A 20,348-nucleotide genomic window follows, 5' to 3' on the forward strand; every position below is an offset into this window, starting at 1 on the left:
TTACATACAAACACGTTAAGTATTATTATAGATGGCAGTCAGGGAAGCCAGGTGACAACATGTGCGATGTGAGATTTTATTTTTATATAAAATACATAAATAAAGCATCTGCAGGTGGCATCAGGAGCATGTGCACATATTCATACACACATACATGTGTGTAGGACCCAACACACTGACAGGCATACAGTTCATCCCCCAAAACTATAGTGTAAAGAAAACAAAATAAATGTTGCAGCCATTTGGGAATACACAGATATCTTGTTTGGACCAATGCCTGCACATTACACAGGTCACATGGTCTCAAACACTGCAACAGTGTTTAAGAAGTGGATGCTGGCACCACTGGTCATCAGTTGACTGGAAAACATGAACTTCTGATCCAAGGTCAGTGGAAGCAGTCACTACATTGAGATATGTCTCTGATATGGTGCACGGGATCTCCCATCAAAATTTGTGAATTAATTAAAAGTCAAGTTTTGATCCAAAACAAGCAACAGGTTTAAAATAAAAGCAACATTTTCAGATCAATGTAACTTTAAACATCATGCATTTACTTTTAAATTATTACTCTTAGTTTTGGACAGAAACTTTCTCTTATCTTCCCCATTCCAGAAAAGCAAGAAAATAAAGATCAAGTTGAATGCAGCCTGTAACGTAGAAGAACACAGTATTGTTATGAAATTTCAGGATCTCCTGAGCTCTACTGATTGCACATTAACATAAAACAAAACTCTGTCTCACAGTCCAACACTCACAAACTGCCCTCTAAATTTCTTTGGCCAAATAAACATAACTGTCCGAAGCATCTTTACATAGTTCAAACAGATCTCAGACACAAAGTTTCAGATCAACCGTCAAGAACGAGAAAGTGAGAGCAGAGATTAAACAAGACTGATGTAAAGAAAGGCGCATGGGGTAAACACACACATACCATGTATAGTCCACACAACAGAAAAATATATATATTTATATAAACCAACATTCCTCAGGAAAACAATTATAGTGCTGTTTTCGGTTCAGTCCCTCAATGATAGGAGGAAAAACAACAAAAAACTAAACTGTAAAATAAACTTATCTGGCCTAAACTGCTTCAGATGAGCTGCGTAAAGTGGCACTAAAGCACAGAGAAGTGACTGTTGTCGTAATGAGCTCCTCCACTGAACACTACTGACCGTGCAGCACAAGCCAAGTGGAAGCAGCAAAAAAACAGACTGATATGTTCGGGGGATCCACCTCCCTTTGGGTTTTTATAAAGCCTCTGTACACCTTAGATCTATTTCATCTCAAAACATAATTCTCTTCTCTTAGTCCACCTCAGCATTTAGACGTGTGGCTAAAAATAAGATTGTAGAAAAACTGATATTCAACAGAAGCTGCCCCGTCACCAGACCGATGCTCTCTGACTGGGGGTGTTGTGCTGAAGGTAAATCTGTGTGTCTGCACGCTCGGACAGTGACGAGCAGGATGGAGGGTGGGGACCAGAGCTCAGGTAAAGCTGGGTTACAGGCATAGACATCATCATCATCAACTGGTAGAAAAAAAAAAAACATGGCAGCGTATGATGTGTAAGTAGGTGTGAGCGTTTTTGAGCGCGCGTGTATGGCTCAGAGAGCGTCTGTCTATGACAGCTGGGTTTTGAAAGCTCCCCAGGCGTGAAAGCAGCGCGTGAAGCAGTGAGGCTCGTTTCCCTTCCGCACCAGTCGGAGCTTCCTCTGCTGTTCGATCTCCTTGGAGCGCATGTGCTGGATGTAAACCTGGCGAGGAAGAGGAGGAAAGGGATTAGGAGGAGATGTGGAAGGAGAAAAAATCAGGAATGTGACGACAAAGAGCTGGAGATTTCTGGCTCACCTGGCAGGCTTTGAGACTGAGTTTAATCTCCACCTGGCTGGTCTGAGTGCCGACCCACATGTACACCTGAGAGACAACAAGGAAACATCAACCACACTGTAAGAGGATGAAGAGATGACATCCAGCTGTGAGGGTCAAACATCAGCTAATCGTTACCTCTTTGCCGTTGTCCAGCAACATGATGTCGTCGTCGGCCAGGTCGTCCTGACAGAAGTCTGAGCATTTCTCTGACACAGAGAAATAACCCTTCTCGTTGGAACACCTGAGGCAGCGAGAGAGGGAGGAAGAAACGGTGAGGAAGACAAAAACTGAGGAAAGATGAAAGTGTTGAGGAAGCAAGGGAAGATAAGACAGAGAGAGAAAGGAAAATAGGTAAAACGAGTGACGGTCGCTCACCTGAAGAGTCGAGCATGTTTCATGTAATCCGCATCCTCGTCGTACTGCTTCTGAGAACCAATCCCCACCCAGAAGAAGTTCTCCGGCTCCTCCCCCTCATTTATCACCTGGGAGACAAGGCAGGCTCATCAGTTGAGACAGAACATCGCTTCAAGCTCTCATACAAACTGTTATTGGGTTCGCAACTGACAATACAACATGTGACATAGTCAGACTAACAACATGAGATTTAGTGGAAGTTGAAGTGAAAAGTTGAGGAGTTGGATGAAAACTGAAATCATGTGTAACTTTAACAGCTGCTGTGTTACGTTGTTCACATGGTTGTGCACTTTGTGTGCGTCTGGTAGATTTCAGGGTGCAGATGACACACACATCAAAAAACAAGTACAGAAACCATGGCAACATTGGGAAATGTTGTACTTCTGATTTTAAGGTCCAGACAACGTAAAGAACAGCAGTGTCACCTGCCTGTTTGTCAGGTGAACTCTTTAAGTTTCTAATTAAAACTTTGCATCAATGGGATGGCCCTATGGCTGTTTAGAAGAGAATTATGTATATTATATAATTATAAGATGAAATATTAGATGAAAGCAGTGGAAGTTTCCATCAAGTAAAAGCAGCACAAGTCAGTAGAAGTTGGGAACTTCTGTTTGTTTGTTTGAATATTTCAAATTTGAAATTCACATTTATACAGGAACATTACTCTCTTACACACAAAACTGACCTGTTTGCTGTACGTGTCATCGAACATGCTGTTCATGATGTCCTCGGCCAGTTTGGCTTCGTCGGGGTCGGCAGCTCGGCCCACCCAGGTGTAAACTATGCCCTGATTGTCTGTGCTCTCAAATGGTACCTGCAGAAAAAGAAACCAGAAGAAGAAGCAGAGGGCTGTTTTAGAGGGAGAAGAAATCTCTGCTGGGACACAAAGACATCTAATGTAAAAATAAAACAAACAAAAAAAACCTCTATATTATATTTAAAAACATCAATATTCCAACCTTGAGAATGAAGCAGAACTCTGAGTTGAGATTACTTGAATCTGTCCCAATCTGGATGGTCCTAAGGGAGAGATGAAAAAATAAACAATAACTATCAGTGCTTATGAGTTTGCTGCAGTGGCTGAATGATGGTGTTACAACAGGATGCATATGAACCTAGTGCAAAGCGCGCTGCCGTTAGTGCGTATGTGGTAGAGGGAGGGCTGGGCCGAGTCCGTCTTCTGTTTCCTCTTCCCTTTGTGAATAATGAACTTCCTCTTGAAATGCGACAGGAACTTGAGGTTCTCCTGCTGCTGAGTCATCCGCACCACCTAAAACATAGAAACAGGCAGCGGGTTTATTTCAGCGTGAAGCTGTTGCCACAGAAATTAAAGTACATACACACAACGACAAAGGAATGTTCTTTTTGGGAAATCTTTCTTCACACCTTCAGTTTTCCAGGGAAGAGACTCTCAAACTTCTTCTGCAGTGAGAAGGTGAAGGTGAGCCAGCCCATGTTGGAAGCCTGTCTGCCCTGCCAGAAGTAAACCACACACTGGAAGTCCTCCTCTGGCTGCTTGTCCTCCTCCTCTTCTTCTCCTCCTTTACCGCCTCTTCCTTCACCAGCTTCGCCCTCCTTCTTCTCCTTCTCGTCCTCCTCATACTCCACAGGCACCCAGTACCTGAGAGGGCACAGTGACGTTAGAGGATTTTCATGGAGCACACACACTTCAAGACACAAATTTCCACCACTGGCGCATCAACACACACACACACCTGCAGAGGAAGACGTAGCAGTCCTGTGTGAAGAAATGTCCAAACTCCTCCTCTGGCAGACGGGCAAACTTCTTTCCCTCCAGCACAAATCCTTCCATACCGTCCAGGTCCTCGTTCCACTCCTCCATCAGCTGCTCAGCCTGGACAGAAAACACACAACGAGGAGTTTGTTTTTGTTACCTCTGCCAAATCAAATGAGGGAGATGAGAAACTGTGTGTGTGTGTGTGTGTGTGGTTACCTCAGTGAGTGGCATGGCTGGCTGCCTGGGGAGGAAGAGAGCTGTGAGATCAGCTTTCATCTGGTCTTTCTGCTCAGTGTCCTTCTTCACCTGTCAGAGGAAACACAGACAGTATTTAATGAGACACGAAGCAGCTTCAGCAGATGAGTCATATTTGACTAGTAGCCTGATATTCAAAGTATCAACCGTTAGATTTTTGGGACACACACACACACAAACATCACCCACCTTGCCCTGCAGGTTGTCTTTCTGTTGGACAGTCTCAGCTGCTCTGGTGTAGTCCACCTTCAACACGTCATCCCAGTTTTTAAACTTGGATTTAAACACCTGGTGAAGACACAAAGAGAGACACAAAGGTCAGTTTAGCTTTGTGTAAAATACACAAAGTGTCACAAGACCAGATGCAGGTCACTGGTGTATTTGTTACCTGACACTCGGTGCCCTCCAGGTTACGGGTGACACAGGCGTGTTTGGGCCGGTGCAGCATGGAGCAGATCTCTTGACCAAGTTTTAAGGCGGCGGCTCGCACCAGACGCGGAGACTTCCTCCCGATCCAGATGAACACGTCGGACCAGCAGTCCAGGATGTACACGCACTTAGTGTCCAGCAGAGACTGCACCTGAGGAGAGGGAAAGAAGAAAGAAAATCAAGACTGTGTACAACAAGAAGAAGTTAAGTAGGTCATGCAACAAGGCCAGGAGATAAACACACCAGTCTGAGCTCCGGCAGGGTGTCCAGTTTGATCTTGTGGTCTTTGTGTTCCACTGACAGCTTGTAGTTCACCTGAGGCAGCTCCAGGTAGCCCAGACCCAGGCCCACCTACAGGACAGTCACAAACAAAACATCAGTAAACATCACACTCCTTCCTGCCTTTTGGAACAGTTTCCCGTATCATCTTACTGAGACATTTGTTGACCTGTTGCCTGAAAGATCTGATGTTAAAAGATGGCGGTGTAAGGCCATTTTGCTGTTAACTGACATCCAAACTTATTTGAGCCCCCACACGGTAAATCATCATGATGCAGTTACATAAATATAGTTACATGTGACCATAGGCCTGTGATCAAGCAGAGAGCTCAACAGTCAACTTCCTACTCACACTCCTGGACAATTTCATTACACCAACACTGCCATAACCTGTAGGGGGCGGAGCCTATTTTGACCGTTTTTTAATATTTTTGGCTTTATATAGCCTACCACATAAAAAATGTTTAACATGCCCATGCTTGGTATCTTTTTTTTCAGCATATCTTCATCTATATGATCTGATAATAAAGTAGGTAAAGTAGTATCTGAATTGAAAACACACACACACACGTCCGATGTCTCTGGTATATTCAGCATGTATAGTATCAGCTGATTCAACCACTTTTTACCAAATGTATGGAAAGAAATGCAACAATACTTACAATATTTTTTGTACTATCAAATTAGAACTATCATATCTCATGGTCTGTCAAAGCAAATAAAAACTGTTTTTAAATGTTTTAAATCAGCACTTTAGAGGGAAGTTGATGGCAGCGCTCCATGTGACCTAGTTTTGTTTTTAACAGCGCTTTGAAGACGTCATGTGATCTGATCATGCCGGCGTGATCATAGGTCCCAGAGGGTTAAATCCACATGTGAACTCCTGCTAGCATCCACGACTAACACCTGCATGAAGGATTTACCTTGTATAGTTTGGGTCTGATGGGAGAGAAGTCATCTGGTACGTGTTTCTTGATCTCCTCTGGTTGTCCTCCCAGCACCTCCCAGAAGCCTGGTGGCTCCTGGTTCTGCATGAGCGTTGTGATCTCCGCCTTCCCTTTACGTTCATTCTTGTTTATCTTTTCAGCAAATAGCCTGGAGGAACGACAATAAAGCACAGGCGCCGCTTTGGATCGCTGCAGTAATGTGCTGTGTAATTGCTTCCCTAGCATGGAAAACTGACTGTAAAGTTTGCATTGGCATTGGATTTGTGCCTCACCTGGCCTTTGTCGTGCCGCTGAGTGTAGCATTGGCTCCTCTCCAGATAAAGATTTCCAGCCCGGGGTCCAACAGGAAGACAAAGCTGCCAGAGAGGAGAGAAAGGCAGGATGTTATGGACACGGTGCTTCACTTGAGCGAGACAGTTTACGTACAGGATCGAAGAGCAGTGGGATAAAATGAGCTACAGATCAACTGAAGTCGACAGTAAATGCGCTGATGACGTCAGACAGAGATAAGAGGGATGCCATAGGCATGAGGAATGGGGAGTGTGTGTGTGTGTGCATGTGAAAGGTATGTAGGAGGGTGAGGCAAAATATGCAAGTGTATACAGTATGATGGGGTATATTTGGGTGTGTGAGAGTCACCGTGGGTCGAGGGAGGACGCCTTCACAGGAACAGACTCCAGTCTGATGTTTTTCTTGCCGTAAACTCTGTAGAACCTGGTTAAGACACAAAAAGGGTTCAAATGTTTCCAGAGCAGACCCTGACACACACATCACAGGATACAGTTCATCACAGCTGAATGTGTAACAAGCCGTCACCGTTAATTCAGACGTTTCAAAACAAAGCTACAAATCTCATCTGAAACTGTTTGGACAATAAAAGTCATAGTTTAACAACAAAAGAAAATTTGTGTTGACTTCCAAAGGAATAAAGATGATGAATGAAATCAGCACAAGATATATATTTTCTTCTAGGCTACCTGGCGGGATAGTTAGTGTCCTCCACAGTGTAGAATCCACTGGCTGTTCCTCCCTCGATGTAGGAGATCTCATTGTTAAACACCTACACACGAGACAAAAGGCTCATTTACAACGGCAGGAAGCAGCTGAAGGTCTAAAAGCTTCTCTACCAAAATCAACGAAAAACAAAATGCATTTTAAAGAGCTGTTAATGTGTGTTAATGACTATGTTAATACGTACGGCGCTGAACTCCTCGCTCTCGTCTCCCATCTCTTCCCTTATCGTCCTGCACTCGGCTCCGAGGAAATTCCGGAGGTTGACGGCGTGGATGGCAGAGCCGGCTTTCTTGTCCAGTGTGGCCTCCTGACCGATCCAGTAGTAGATCTGCCAGGTCAGCGCTCCGTTATCATCCAGGAGGGTCTGCGTTGCACAGAGAAGAATGGGAGACAGGGAGTGTGAACTCACAGATGATCCAGTTTGTTAATCTGTCTCTTGATTGATGCAGATACAAATCATGACAGCCTTTACTTTCTAGAGAAAAAATATCTACTGTAACTGTGGCGGATTTAAAGATATCCGTTACCTTGAGGATGATGTAGCAGTCTGCCTCGTAGAACTTGCCATGGAAAGCTTCATCCACTTGGATGGGAATAAAGTTCTCTATCTGCCACACTGATACACCTGGAACCTGGAGGGAGGGACAGGAAGATATGAATACAGACTGTTGTCAATCTTAGAAAGAAAAAGACACAGAGTGGACATCTGGGAGCTGCAGACCACCGACACACACACACACACATATATATTACCTGTCCTATGTCCTCCATGAAGAACTCAGAGTAGTCCAGATGAGGTTTCTCTAGACTCTTGTCCCAGCGTCGGACCTTTAGATCAGCATACTTCAACTCTCCGTTTTCCTGCACAATAAGCAGATGAGTTGTGTTTTTATTCTTCCTTCACTTGTTCCTCAACCTTCAAGTTATTGGAGGTTTCTAAACCAATCGATCTCTTCGCAGAGTAATTAAACCAGCTGCTGTTAATGCAATGTATTCTGATAAACATCAAACAAACTAATACCAACAGATCATTTTACTCTTGCCATATTTTGCCCCTTACCTCTAAGTTCTTCTTCTCCTGTGCGACGTCACTCATGCCCTTCAGCACCTGCTTGGCCTGATCGTCCTGAGAACAGTCCTTCCTCCTCCGTAGCCTCATCTTCCTCGCTAGGTGATCCCTGGGGCTGGCTCCTGAACAGGTGTAGAAACAGATGCTGGTTTAAACACTGATTTATACAACATAGTCATGAACAATCGCTATGCATAATAGACACACAAACACACACACCTCCTCCAGCAGCAGCTACAGTAGCAGGCGAGGCTCCGGCCAGCCGGAGCTGGTTCTGTAGGGAGAAGTCGATGTTGTACCACTCTGCTCCTCTGTCCACTGGTTTCGGAGGCATCACCAGGTTGGGGTTCTCACGCACATCCAGCATCTGAAGAGAAGTTAATGAAAACAGATTTACTGACAGAGATTTTTGTTAAAAGAATAAATAAAATATAAATTAGGTTATGGTTGTAACAATTTAACTGTTACCACAAGTTTTCAAATCAGGGGGAAAAAAGTATGTACTGTATAATCTTCCTTAAAGAATGTGAATATCCCGAACAGTATGCTGAATCTTGTGTTTATTGCAACACTATATAATTATTATTAAATCCTTTTGCGCTTGCTCTAAAAACATATCACATTCATTTTCATTATCATATCCTGTGTGTATAATCACAAATGAACATGGTGGATTAATGAGTTGTCAAGCCTCATTTGTTCATCATTTCCCAATCTCAATGCGAAGGTTATTATTGTACCTCTAAATCAGTCAAGAAGTGGATGGCCTCGGGCAGCGTCACCAGCCTGTTTTTATTCAGCACCAGCTTCTTCAACTTGCCACACCTACAAAACATCACAAACCCACAATTATTCAATTATTCACATAATGTGTGTTGATAAAAGGCAAAGAGTGATTTCCTAACTGTAATACATTTCTACATTTGGCTGTGTAAAGTTCACATTGATTTGACTTGGAGGGAGACAAGAGCCAAACAAACATTTTTTTTTCTTGTGTCAGCTTATTTGCTGATTGGATAAACACTTGAAATCAGTTTGTAAGTCTGACTCATGTTAAACCTTCAAAATCTGGCTCTTCTCTTAGAAATAAAATTATGGGGCGGTGCGTGGCGCAGTGGTTAAAGCGGCCGCCCCATGTAGAGGCTACAGTCCTCAACGCAGGCGTCCCCGGTTCGAATCCCGTGTCGGGCAGACCTTTCCTGCATGTCATTCCCCCTCTCTCTGCCTCCCCCTTTCCTGTCTATCTCACTATGTACTATCAAGTAAAGGCAAAAAAGCCCCCCCCAAAAAAAGAAATAAAATTATTTTGAATAAATCACTCTCAACCAAAGCCCACCTGCAGAGACCCTCAGGGATGAGTTCCAGGTTGTTATTAGCGGCCATGAACTCGGTGAGGCTGGCGAGTTTGCCCACACCCGGGGGAACCCCGTCAAAGTCCAGTTTGTTGGAGTTTACGTACAGCTTCTTCAGTTTGGACAGCTTACAGATGGCAGACTGGAAAGAGACACGAGCAAAATTGTAACATCTTACACTAATTATACAGCGGAGAGCATCACAATAACTATCTGATCATCACCACAGTTTACTAACAAGGAAGGAACTGTTTTTAGATGAAGAAATTACACAGTAAACAACCGTTGTCAAAAAGATGGTTCACAAAAATTTGAATTTCTCCTTTAATAATTAAGACAGTTTTGTCAACTACCTACACTCTGTAAGCAAGTGGTTTATAAGGACAGCTGTGTCATGACTATGGGACTTACGGGCAGTGAGGTGAGCTGGTTGCGGCTCAGGTTCAGTGTCTCCAGCTGAGTCCACTGATCGATGCAGAGGGAGAGTTCAGAGATTTGATTACTGCTCAGGTTGAGTCTCTTTAGACTGCCCAGTGAATAGAGGCACTCCGGCACCCGGGTCAGGTCGTTACTGGACAAGTCAACATCTGGGGAGGGACAGTTGTGAAAATTGTAGATGTCAAGACAGAGAGAAACAAAGTGTATGTGAAAATGGTGTGTGTGTGTGTGTATGCGCATTACCTGCCAAGTGTGTCAGTCCTTCCAGGCTAGTGGGCATGTTGCTCTGGGTCCTTTGGGTGTTCCTCAGGTGCAGAGTCTGTAAAGCCACCATGGCTGGCAGCTGACTGCTCACACACACACACAAATAGTCAGAGCAGCACGAGACAAATCCCAATTTCTGTTTTCTAACCATGTTCCTCACATTTATAGACACTCCAACTCTACATCATATTTTTAGATTTTCTGGGTTTTTGGGTGAGCGTGTGAATCGAGGGATACATGGCAAAGAATAATGGCAGCATTAGGGGAAACAAGGTCAAGTATTTTTTTTACCGCAGCTGGGCATGCATCAGTGGGTTGTTGTTCAGGATAAGTGTCTGCAGGTGCACCAGGCGCCTCATCTGTGGTGGCAGGCTGTCGAGCTTGTTGTCGCTCAGGTCCAGGTACAGCAGGTCTGTCAGGTTGATGAATAGCTGGTTGGGAATGGAGTCAATACTGTTGTGGCTTAGATTCAGCACAAGCATGTTCCTGCTGTTCTCCAGGTCCCGGGGGATCTCTGTCAGCTGGTTGTAGCTCAGGTCCTAAAGCACAAGAAATGAAGGGGAAAGTGTTGGGAAAACTTGATCGTTTTTGTTGTAAATCAGGTAAAGCAATAAAAAAAAACAGGGAGATAAAAGGTGTAAAGTTTAGGAAGGAAAGAAAAGGTAAAAAAACAAACAAACAAGAAAATGCGTTGATGGAAGAAGTGCGAGTGAACTGGAAAAATATATAGAAGGGTGTAGTAAACAGAAGAGAGGTGATGGCAGGAAAGTGTTATACCAGCACGGAGAGATCATCTAGTTGAAAGATGTCATCTGGGACTCCAGAGTTTTTCAGGTTGTTTGCCCTTGCTACCACCGCCTGCACACATAATGAAACAGTCTTAGTGCAATACAGTTTGATTAGAATATGGGACAATAACCAGTGTGAATATGTCAAAGCATTACACAGTTATCTGCATGACTAACAAACAACTGATAACTGCTGCGCTCAAGGTGATAATGTGTTAAACAAAATCATCTACATGTGCTTCATATGTATTTTCTCGTGTGTGTCAGTTACCCGTAGGTTCGGTAAGCTGGACAGTTCTCCATGTAAAGTGGTCAGGCTGTTGTGACTCACTGAAAGATGCTCCTGAAGAAGGAAATGCAGAGGTTTCGGTAACAGATTAACAATGCAACGAACAAACATTACATAATGATCTCAAACAGTATGAATAAACCCTACAAGGTGCCCTGGTGGTCACTGCTGTGCAAAGTAATGTCTGGCTGCGACTAAAGAGAATTATTTAACTACAAACAAGATCAAACCAAAGCTGAAGTTTAGTTAAACACACCCCAGAGGGAACAACTGTGATCCATGATAACACACTAATCTTGTTTACCTTCACCTGGCAAGATCAAGCATGCTAGCATGGATCATCTCTTCAGAGTGGATTAGATTATCCTATCAGAGATATGGAGGCTTAAAGCATGGCTGTGTGTGTTCTTGGTCAGGTAAGAGTAACTATATAAATTTACTATTATTATTCATTCATTCATTACTATTACTATTACTATTATTATTCATTCATTCATTACTACAATACCACTTCTATAATAGCCCTTTTCACTTATCTCTGACTTCAAAGTTATTATTTGTGGAGCAGGTAGCACACATGAAAAACATTTTGACTCGGTCATCAACAGACATCTGAAGCAAAGTTAAGAATGAGCAAATACTGTAGGTCTGTAGTGTCTCACCAGCTTCTGCAGAGAGGCCAGCTCCTCTGGGAGGTAACACAGTCCTGTCCTGTTCAGTTTCAGCCATCGCAGACTGCTCATACACTTGACATGCTCTGGGAAGTACCCACCCTGTGAGGAAATCGAGATAAATCTAAATGATGACAATTGAGACAAAAGAGACCTAGATGGCTGAGCACAAACATTATGTTTGTGAACGCACGTGTTAATACTCTTAAAGCTGTGTTAGGAAACCTCTGATGTATGGATTTATGTGTAGACTTGACACCTCAAAGAACAAACTCATTTTAAGTTTGATTAGCATTAAGTACAGCACTGTCCGATAGACAGTCACCGTGCTGGAGACATTGGTACAGATGATTTTTATCCTTTTAGAAATGTCTGTTTTATTATTGTTAATAAATATGAACTTTTAGCTTTCATCATCTTTAATTATATGTATTGTGTTGTCTGTTTTTGTAATGTGTATCTTGTATACAGCCCTGAGTCCGTAAGTTTAACACTAAGAGTATAGAGTAAGAATAATACCATTCTCTACTGACTGTAGTCACCAATGCTATGTTTTTCATTTAAGTAGTGTGATAAAAGGCAGGAGGTTGTAAAAAAAAAAAAAAAAAGCAATGTTAAATTATCTATAAAATATTCTTTGTTTTAACGTTGATTTACCCAAATAAAACCATTTGAATCTGCAATATGAAGCTCCTGTTAGTCTGGTAGTGTAATGGGGAGCGTCACAGCACAAATCTGGACAAATCAGCTAGATGAGTGAATGTAGCAGACATCTGGTCAGCTGTGATGTCCAGTGTACACAGATTATCTTCAACACAGTCTGGACACATATCGAAAAGCTTGTAGAGGCTTTTTGTTCTGGGGAACCATTTCGGCAGAGGAAATGATGTCAGCCCAGACTGGCTGAAAATAGACTTTAATCGTCAGCCATTCAATGACTAACAGATAAACACGTTATTTTAGTTTAGTTTATTTCTTCTGTTCACATACTGACATGGCAGGCAGCGTTAAGTACTCAAATAGTTGTCGGCTCATGCCAGATGATCTCAGCTGTCACTGCTGCCTGCCTGTCGGGCAGCCTCTCCAGTCCCCCAGACTAAGCTCGCAAAGTGGGTCAAAATTTACAAGCATGACGACACTGTGCGTCTGAAGCCAACCCAACCAACCTCCAAAACAAACTCAAGTTGTTTTTGGCAACAGCATTATCTTGGTTAAACGCAGATAAAGCTTGACGTGATTTGACGCGAAGCTTGTGCTTTTTGACCCAGACAGTTAGCCAACACTGAGGCTACACTGGCTAGCTAACGTGACGTTGGAAATAAAGAGCTGCGTTATCTCGACCTATAAAAACTATGATTAAACAGCTAATAAAGTAAAACAAAGTAAACCAACCCGCTAAACATGAACGTATTAACATTTAGCCGGGACGCTTGTGGCTGAAACGAGTCGCTCTCAAACTTTGTCCATGTCAAACATCTGACAACTGGCTAACGCCCAATCCTACCGTTAAGCTAGGCTAATGTGTGTCGGCGAGCTCAGCCCTCAGCCGCCCGTTTCTCTACAGAGTCCGTAGCTAAACCAACCAGCCACGGCTGAACACGGTGAACACAAAGTCAGATATTATTCAGTAAAATCCTTACTTTGAAGTCGTTTCCACTGAGGTCTACCCCCCTAATGAAGGGAAGAACTCCGGTGGCAGCCATTTCTGGTCGATGTCAGCTGCTCAGCCCTCAACTGTCTATTTTGGTCCGCAGAAGCCAGCGAGGGCTCAGGGCTCAGGGCTGTGGCGGCTTCTGCTGCTGCTGCTGCTGCTGCTGCTGCCGAGAACCACGGCTTCTTCTCCTTCTAGATAACAGAGGCTGCAGTTTGTGTGGTTTTACCGCCACCTTCGGGTCTGGAGGATGGGCCACAGCGCGTAGGCTACTCCATGTGTTATGATGACAACTAATAACGATACTGACAGTGTCCTAGTTTTGACGAAAAAAACACGTTTTCATTTCCTTAGGCACAAACATTTAAAAAGTTCACATTTCTTTCATCCAACATCTTCAGTCGTGATACGTACGCTACAAAAAAAAAATACCGCTGTCAACACAAATAAATTGTCAAGTCATTCAGTGATGAGATGGTAAAAACCGGAACAAAGATAACGTTCCTTCAAAATAAAACCACACCTCGCGAAGGCTTCATTATGTATTATTTAAATCCGTCCAACGGTTTTTATTTTATTTTGAAAGCGCTGGAATCGGAAGTGAGCTTTAGACGTAATGACATCATTGGTGTAGAGCCCCCCCGCTCCACTAGTCAGCTGTGCTATTAGGTCCCTAGCTGAGCTGAGCTCGCTAACAGAAAAATAACATTAAAGACATATTTTAAAGGGTAACGACATGGATAAAAATGCTACGCGATACAACGTGCAACTGTATATTTATGACTTATCGAGAGGAATGGCTCGCAGCCTCAGCCCTATCATGTTAGGTGAGTAGCCTACAGATGAAAAATCCGATGCAGCCATGGCCTTGGGGACAAATAAGTGATGATAACAAATGCCGGGTGGAGATGCCCTTTCTGTTGTGCTTTGTATCGATCTCATAAAAAGATTTTTATTGAATTTAATTTTGCTAATAAAAAGTAAAGCGGTATCTATGTCAGTGAATCAGTGATCGTTGACATCTGTGGGCTGACATCAAACTGCCCCACTTGTTAGTTTCATTTCGTAATATAGCTTGTTTGTAGAAGATCGTCTTCAACCTGCTTCCCCTCACTTCCGTCATTCTCCTTCTCTTGCAGGAAAACAACTGGACGGTATATGGTATGATTCTCCTCTTTGATATTTTCATAGGTTGCCTCCTGACCTAATGAAAACACTGGTTAATGTGTGGCTCAGTCAGGTGTATGCTTATTTATGATTTAAAAAAATATATAATAATAGGCTACAACACAGCACATTTTCAACCAGCTGTTAGAAGTGTCTCTATTTTTGTCCTAACTGTGTTAGCCTATTTTGTGTTGTTTGATAAAGCTTGAGGTGTATAGGCTATTTATTCAGATGATGCTGCAAATATTGCTCCAACTTTGATATGATGCCAGTGTCTTAAATTAGTACTTTTTCTTCCAGGCACACAGCTATCGTGGCATACGGTGATGAGTTCTTTTTTGGAGGGGAGGGCATCTCCAGCTGTTCACCGGTAAGTCTGTAACAAGGGGACTGACTCCTGTTTCACAAGTCTCATCAAACGAGCTCATGAAGGAGATGTAGGCCATCTATCTCAGACTGCTGCACACACACACACACACACACACACACACTGAAGATAACAGACCACACAAGTATATTTAGTGCTAAGCCTGTAGGGCCATGTCCACTAGACATGAAATCCTAAGGAAGTTTCTTGGTGAGTGAAAAATCCACATCATACCTGCAAACCAAGAGGTGCAGCAGAGAGACCTATTAATACACTAGAAGTGCTTGGTTTGATTCCTGTCATTCAGATTATGTGTTCCAGCTGTCAGTGCACAGTCCTGCTAAAACTAAATCCTTAAAAAATCCATATGGGCTGTGTGCGTTTACAAAATCCACGTATTAATTAAAAACCACCTCTGTCATGTGCAAAACAAAACACAAAGTTACTGCAATACCCTCAGGCAAATCACTAAATTAATGATTCAAATCCTCCTCCATGCCCACAGGTGTAATTTGGTAAATTCCTGTATTTCCAGAGTCATTTTTAAAATGTAAAAGGCTAAATACAACTATGCATTTGTTGGGGTCTTAATACACATGTGGTGGCGGTGCTGTTGTTGTTGGTGTTAATGGCAGCAGCATGTGACGATTAGAGTGACACAAAATGAATTACAGTATCCACCAAGTTCCACCATGTGCCTTTTTATGCGTGTGTAATGATTTTTGGATTATAGTGCTGGTCTGTAGCCCAGAAAAAAATGAGATTAGACTGTGGTTACACAGGAAACGTTTGTTGGTGGAATAAACGCTTTGATGGTTTTAATCATTTCAAGGACAATCGGAAAATATATTGAGCATAAAATAAGTAAAATAGAAAAATATAAAAACAAACAATCTAAAAAAAAAAGAGAGAGACCTGCTTCTTATGAGTTTCGCTTCTTCCTTCAGGACTGTGAACCACAGAACCACAGCTCCAGTAATAGGCTGCACCCGTATTCTGGAGAGGCACTGATGAAATCTGATGTTTTAAATAGTTAAATACTTTTCTGCTCTTAAACACCAAGCCAACCAGTTGCAAGTGTCATTGCTCCATGTGATGTAATCTTGCTTTTAGCAAATACAAAAAAATTGGCCTATTGCTTCTTTTAAATCGTTCATATGTGATGGGGGATTTTCCTCCTGCCTGAAGCGACTAGATTGGCTTCAGGCTGCTGTGTGGTTAAAGTGATACAAATATATCTATGAGGATGAAGGTCATATGATCCTCAGACATATGAATTTTCGTTCTCAGACACAGTAACTCTTGTATCACTCCCACATCAGTGGTTTTCTTCAACGGGTCTCACAGCATGTGTCAAATATGTTGTGACATATTTCCCCTGTGTGTGTTGTGTGCTTATCTGTCAGGGCGGGACCATGCTGGGACCTCCAGACACAGTAGTGGAGCTGGGTGAGACGGAGGTGTCTGAGGAAATCTTCATGGAGTACCTCTCTTCCCTGGGAGAAAGCACATACAGGTTGAATGGCTACTCATCTCTCAAATGGAAAAGCAACTAGTTGTTTATCAATTAAACTGACTCATTAGGATTTTATGCTTGTCGGCGTGCATTAAAGCAGTTATTTGAGTAACCCTCTTCCCTTCCTTCACGGTTTAGAGGTGACAGGTATCGTCTCTTTGAGCACAACTGCAACACCTTCACCAACGAGGTGGCTCAGTTTCTGACAGGCAGGACCATCCCTTCTTACATCACTGACCTTCCATCTGAAGTCCTCTCCACGTGAGTGTAAACCTCGCACACATACACAAATTACTTAAAATGACCAACTAACTTAATTTTTTTTTTTAAAGTCTGTTTCAAAATACCGTCTTCTTGACTGGACACTTTTAAACATAAAGTTTCAAACCCTGCAAGTGAACCAAAACGTTAATGTGACGTGGTCCTCTGAGGAGTTTTATTTGGACTAGTTTTTACAGGCTCGCTTTGATCTCTTTTTAGCCGTCACGTGGCCGGTCATAGGGGAGACACAAGTGCTGCTGCAAACTCAGTGTGACTCTGCCACAATTTAGAGAGAACAGGCAGCACTAGTTGCTGAGATGTTGCATAAAGGGCAACACAAACCTGAGCTACACCCGAATTAAGCCTTAATATTCTTCAAGCTTCCTTAAGAAGGAAGAAAGTGCATTCGCTCAAGTATTGCACCCAGTACTATATTTAAAAAACTTTTATAAGTCTTTTTTTTTTCATTTATTTTGCTGCTTGATGCTGTTAATCATCCACATGTCAGAGGGAAATATGCTTATTCTTCCACAAATAACATTTAGCTGGCTGCTGGACTTACTAGTTGACTGTCAGACTAATATTAACAATGGCAATGTATGATCATTTTCTAATATATACGTAATTGATTTTATATAGGACGAAATCCTCTATAACCCTATACAAATAAACTTCAATAGTAATATATACATATGTAAATAATATTATAATATTTTTTTGTCATTCCAGTGAACCAATATGTAAAAATAAACTGTGCTTTAATGATTCATCTTTAAAATGATAGCCTCACATGTGCTAACTTTCCATACAGATGCTCTAGTGCATGGGTTATAGGTGGAAATGTAGTTGTTTCCTCAAATGTATAATTTGCAACACCTTGAAAGAATAGTCAGAAAATTGTAACTGGAAGTACAGCATCTTACATTTCTGAAGTGGGAACAACTAATGTGCAAACACTGTGGTGAAAGCAAAAACAAAGGCAGTCTGTGTATAATGTGCAGTCACATTAGTTTTAAATTTATGAGTTCTAAAAACTGCAGCAGTTGTGCTGTAATCGAGTTTAAAATATCAAATCAAATCTCGTCCTCCCTTCCATCCACCTCCAGACCGTTTGGCCAGATACTGCGGCCCATCCTGGACTCCATCCACATCGCCCCTCCAGGAGGAAACGTCATCAACGGGGGAAGAAACATCTAAACTGAGAGAGCAGCAGAGTCACTGTGTTCTCCAGGTCACTTCCATTGTAGTCAGTCAGTAAGTCTTTCTTTCTTTCTTTCTTTCTTTCTTTCTTTCTTTCTTTCTTTCTTTCTTTCTTTCTTTCTTTCTTTCTTTCTTTCTTTCTTTCTTTCTTTCATCTATAAAGTTAATTGCTGTAACTGACAGATTAGCACTTAATCTTTGGAATTCATTATATAAGCATAATTTCCTCCTTAAAGTCCATTCGGCTGATGAAAACCACTTAGTGGCAACTCACTTCCCTCCTCATGAAGCTTGAGGGTGCCTTGGTCACTTAACATCGAGTTGACATAAAATGCAATGTACTTACAAGCAGTTGGACGAAAGACAGAGTCTTGCATTATACCAGCACAGCCTGCTACTGACATTTACTTCCCCCACACTGAAAGTTGAGTGTGATGAATGTTGCCTCTTCACAAACACAACTGTGGAGAGTTTCTTTTAGAAGTGAATGGTAACAAAGCCTGTTTCGTCGTGTCTTTTCCTGAACAGATGTGAGGCACTGCAATGTAGATTTTTACATTTTGCAAGACTATATATCAACTAAAGTCCAAAATATGGAAATATTGCATATCTAATAGCTGTAATTAAAGCTTATACAACATTTAAATACCTCTTTGCACATTAGTGCATCAAGCTAATATATTATGAAGTAATTCTTAGTTTTATTTCATTCACATTTTGGTATTACCACACGTTTTTTAAGTAAAGATCTTAGTTCACGACATATCTGTTTTCTGTAGCTGACTACAATGGAACTGATCTGAGTGTACCCATTTGCATCAATATGATTATTATATTCTATTCAATGGAATGAAGAAAAGGATGGTGGAATCTCTAAATGTCAATCAGATTTTAATTTTTGCACTTTTTATGCTTTGTTTTACTTTTTGTTAATTGGTAGCCTGTATTTAATTACCTGTCAGCAACCCACCTACCTGAACCTATAGTATTTATTTCTCTTTCTGTTGAATCCAGCTCCTTTGTGGCCGCCTACTCTCTGTTCCTTTACATTATCATTCCAGTCGTCACACAGTTTGTGATATGACATACAGCAGGTGATTGATGCCTACCTAGCTCAGAGGTTATAAGCTTATACATGAGATTATATGAACTTTTGTCGAGTGTGTATCTGTATAACAGGACTGGGATCAGTTCACTATATATTCAGTTATTTCTATGTACACAAAGAAAAAACTCTGGATGTCATTTGTTAATTGCAGAGTTTATAAGAAACATGTGTCAAACAGGACAACTTCCCCTGTCCTGGGAAGTCGCCTGACAGGCAATCCTGGTACATTTTTTTGGAAAATGAAACCAGCTGTGTGCTTTTAGGTATTATATCTACTCTGTAATCTGATTAATAACGTGAACTGCATCGCAGCCCAGTTATATCACATAAGTTGTGCCTCTCGGCCTGAGTTTCCAGCTCCAGAGGGAGACGCTGATCACAGATAACGTTTGTTCTATAATTATTTAGAATACATGTGCTCCAGTTGCCATGTGGGTAATTTTAAACAATTGCACATCCACAGATATTTTTAACCTTGAGGTGACCGTATGCAGGGCCATGTCCTGCACTGTTGACTTATTAACAACCTGCTCGAGTCCTTTAACAGCCACCAGGGTGTGTTTACAACACACTTCTGTGCCTTCATTTCCCTCCGCTTGATTCCTGTCATACTGTCCTGGCTTGGCATGGTTATAGTATAGCACAGATGGTGTAATCCTATGCATTCTGCATTAGAGATCTGATAGATTCTTGTATGATTGTCTGGAGAAAAGCTTAAAATACACAAATTAGGTTTTAAAGTCAAACCTTAAACTCACTAATATTTATCATGCAATTCAATAATTAGCAGCTGAAAATATTTCAGGTCTAACAACATCTGGATCCAGTACTGTAACTCACAGCCTATAATCTGAGTGCATTATCCACTGCACTCTGCCACCAGAGAGAACATATAGCTATCAAGATAATACACACAGCAGATCACATGCGTTAGGGTTTATCTGATTAAGATGATGTTAAACACATGAACCACACTGAACCTCATGAGCCTTTCCCTGCTTAAACAAACAGAGTGAAGCAAGAAAGAAGCACAGGAAAACAACAAGTCTCAAAGAGTGATTAAACCAGCATTAACTTTCATCATGTTCTCCTGCAATAAACAAACCTAACACACACTTTACCTTCCGATCAGTCACTAACTGAAAGTGTAACCTGACAAATCTTAAGTATTTGGCTACTTTTAGAGTTTAGCATATTTTACTTAATTCCCCTTTAAGAGGCTAAAAAGCTCAGGTGACTCTGGGTTCTGTTATTTTTGC

General features: G+C 41.9%; 2 protein-coding genes across 2 annotated transcripts; one reads left to right on the plus strand and one right to left on the minus strand.

The window, feature by feature from the left end:
- Positions 1 to 62: 62 nt before the first annotated feature.
- flii (FLII actin remodeling protein) lies at positions 63 to 13,559 on the minus strand. The gene is made up of 31 exons (XM_085784732.1): positions 13,460 to 13,559; positions 11,811 to 11,921; positions 11,131 to 11,202; positions 10,849 to 10,929; positions 10,363 to 10,610; positions 10,051 to 10,154; positions 9,781 to 9,956; positions 9,354 to 9,511; positions 8,758 to 8,842; positions 8,237 to 8,384; positions 8,009 to 8,139; positions 7,702 to 7,809; positions 7,476 to 7,580; positions 7,133 to 7,312; positions 6,912 to 6,994; positions 6,574 to 6,648; positions 6,207 to 6,290; positions 5,911 to 6,082; positions 4,952 to 5,059; positions 4,668 to 4,859; positions 4,469 to 4,567; positions 4,241 to 4,330; positions 4,002 to 4,141; positions 3,673 to 3,907; positions 3,402 to 3,556; positions 3,246 to 3,306; positions 2,972 to 3,100; positions 2,248 to 2,354; positions 2,008 to 2,113; positions 1,852 to 1,917; positions 63 to 1,757 (listed from the first exon to the last, which is right to left on the minus strand). Exons 1-31 carry the CDS (start codon positions 13,520 to 13,522, stop codon positions 1,623 to 1,625), a joined length of 3,807 nt encoding a protein of 1,268 aa, XP_085640858.1. The 5' UTR covers positions 13,523 to 13,559; the 3' UTR covers positions 63 to 1,622.
- Positions 13,560 to 14,099: 540 nt separating this feature from the next.
- desi1a (desumoylating isopeptidase 1a) lies at positions 14,100 to 18,183 on the plus strand. Its single transcript, XM_085784733.1, has 6 exons — positions 14,100 to 14,297; positions 14,610 to 14,631; positions 14,938 to 15,007; positions 16,411 to 16,520; positions 16,659 to 16,781; positions 17,888 to 18,183. Exons 1-6 carry the CDS (start codon positions 14,207 to 14,209, stop codon positions 17,976 to 17,978), a joined length of 507 nt encoding a protein of 168 aa, XP_085640859.1. The 5' UTR covers positions 14,100 to 14,206; the 3' UTR covers positions 17,979 to 18,183.
- The last annotated feature ends 2,165 nt before the right edge of the window (positions 18,184 to 20,348 follow it).

This window comes from Trachurus japonicus, chromosome 8, assembly GCF_045865225.1.
Source record: "Trachurus japonicus isolate A0001 chromosome 8, Traja_1.0".
Lineage (NCBI taxonomy): Eukaryota > Metazoa > Chordata > Actinopteri > Carangiformes > Carangidae > Trachurus > Trachurus japonicus.

What these genes read in the sequence shown, in the direction of transcription:
- desi1a (XM_085784733.1), top strand. Translation starts at nt 14,207, where the DNA reads ATGGATAAAAATGCTACGCGATACAACGTGCAACTGTATATTTATGAC. An exon ending in AAACAACTGGACGGTATATG is followed by an intron (nt 14,632 to 14,937) that starts GTATGATTCTCC and finishes TTTTTCTTCCAG; the next exon opens with GCACACAGCTATCGTGGCAT. An exon ending in CCATCTGAAGTCCTCTCCAC is followed by an intron (nt 16,782 to 17,887) that starts GTGAGTGTAAAC and finishes ATCCACCTCCAG; the next exon opens with ACCGTTTGGCCAGATACTGC.
- flii (XM_085784732.1), bottom strand. Translation starts at nt 13,522, where the DNA reads ATGGCTGCCACCGGAGTTCTTCCCTTCATTAGGGGGGTAGACCTCAGT. An exon ending in ACTGCTACATCATCCTCAAG is followed by an intron (nt 7,313 to 7,475) that starts GTAACGGATATC and finishes TGTGCAACGCAG; the next exon opens with ACCCTCCTGGATGATAACGG. An exon ending in AGTTCTGCTTCATTCTCAAG is followed by an intron (nt 3,101 to 3,245) that starts GTTGGAATATTG and finishes CTTTTTCTGCAG; the next exon opens with GTACCATTTGAGAGCACAGA.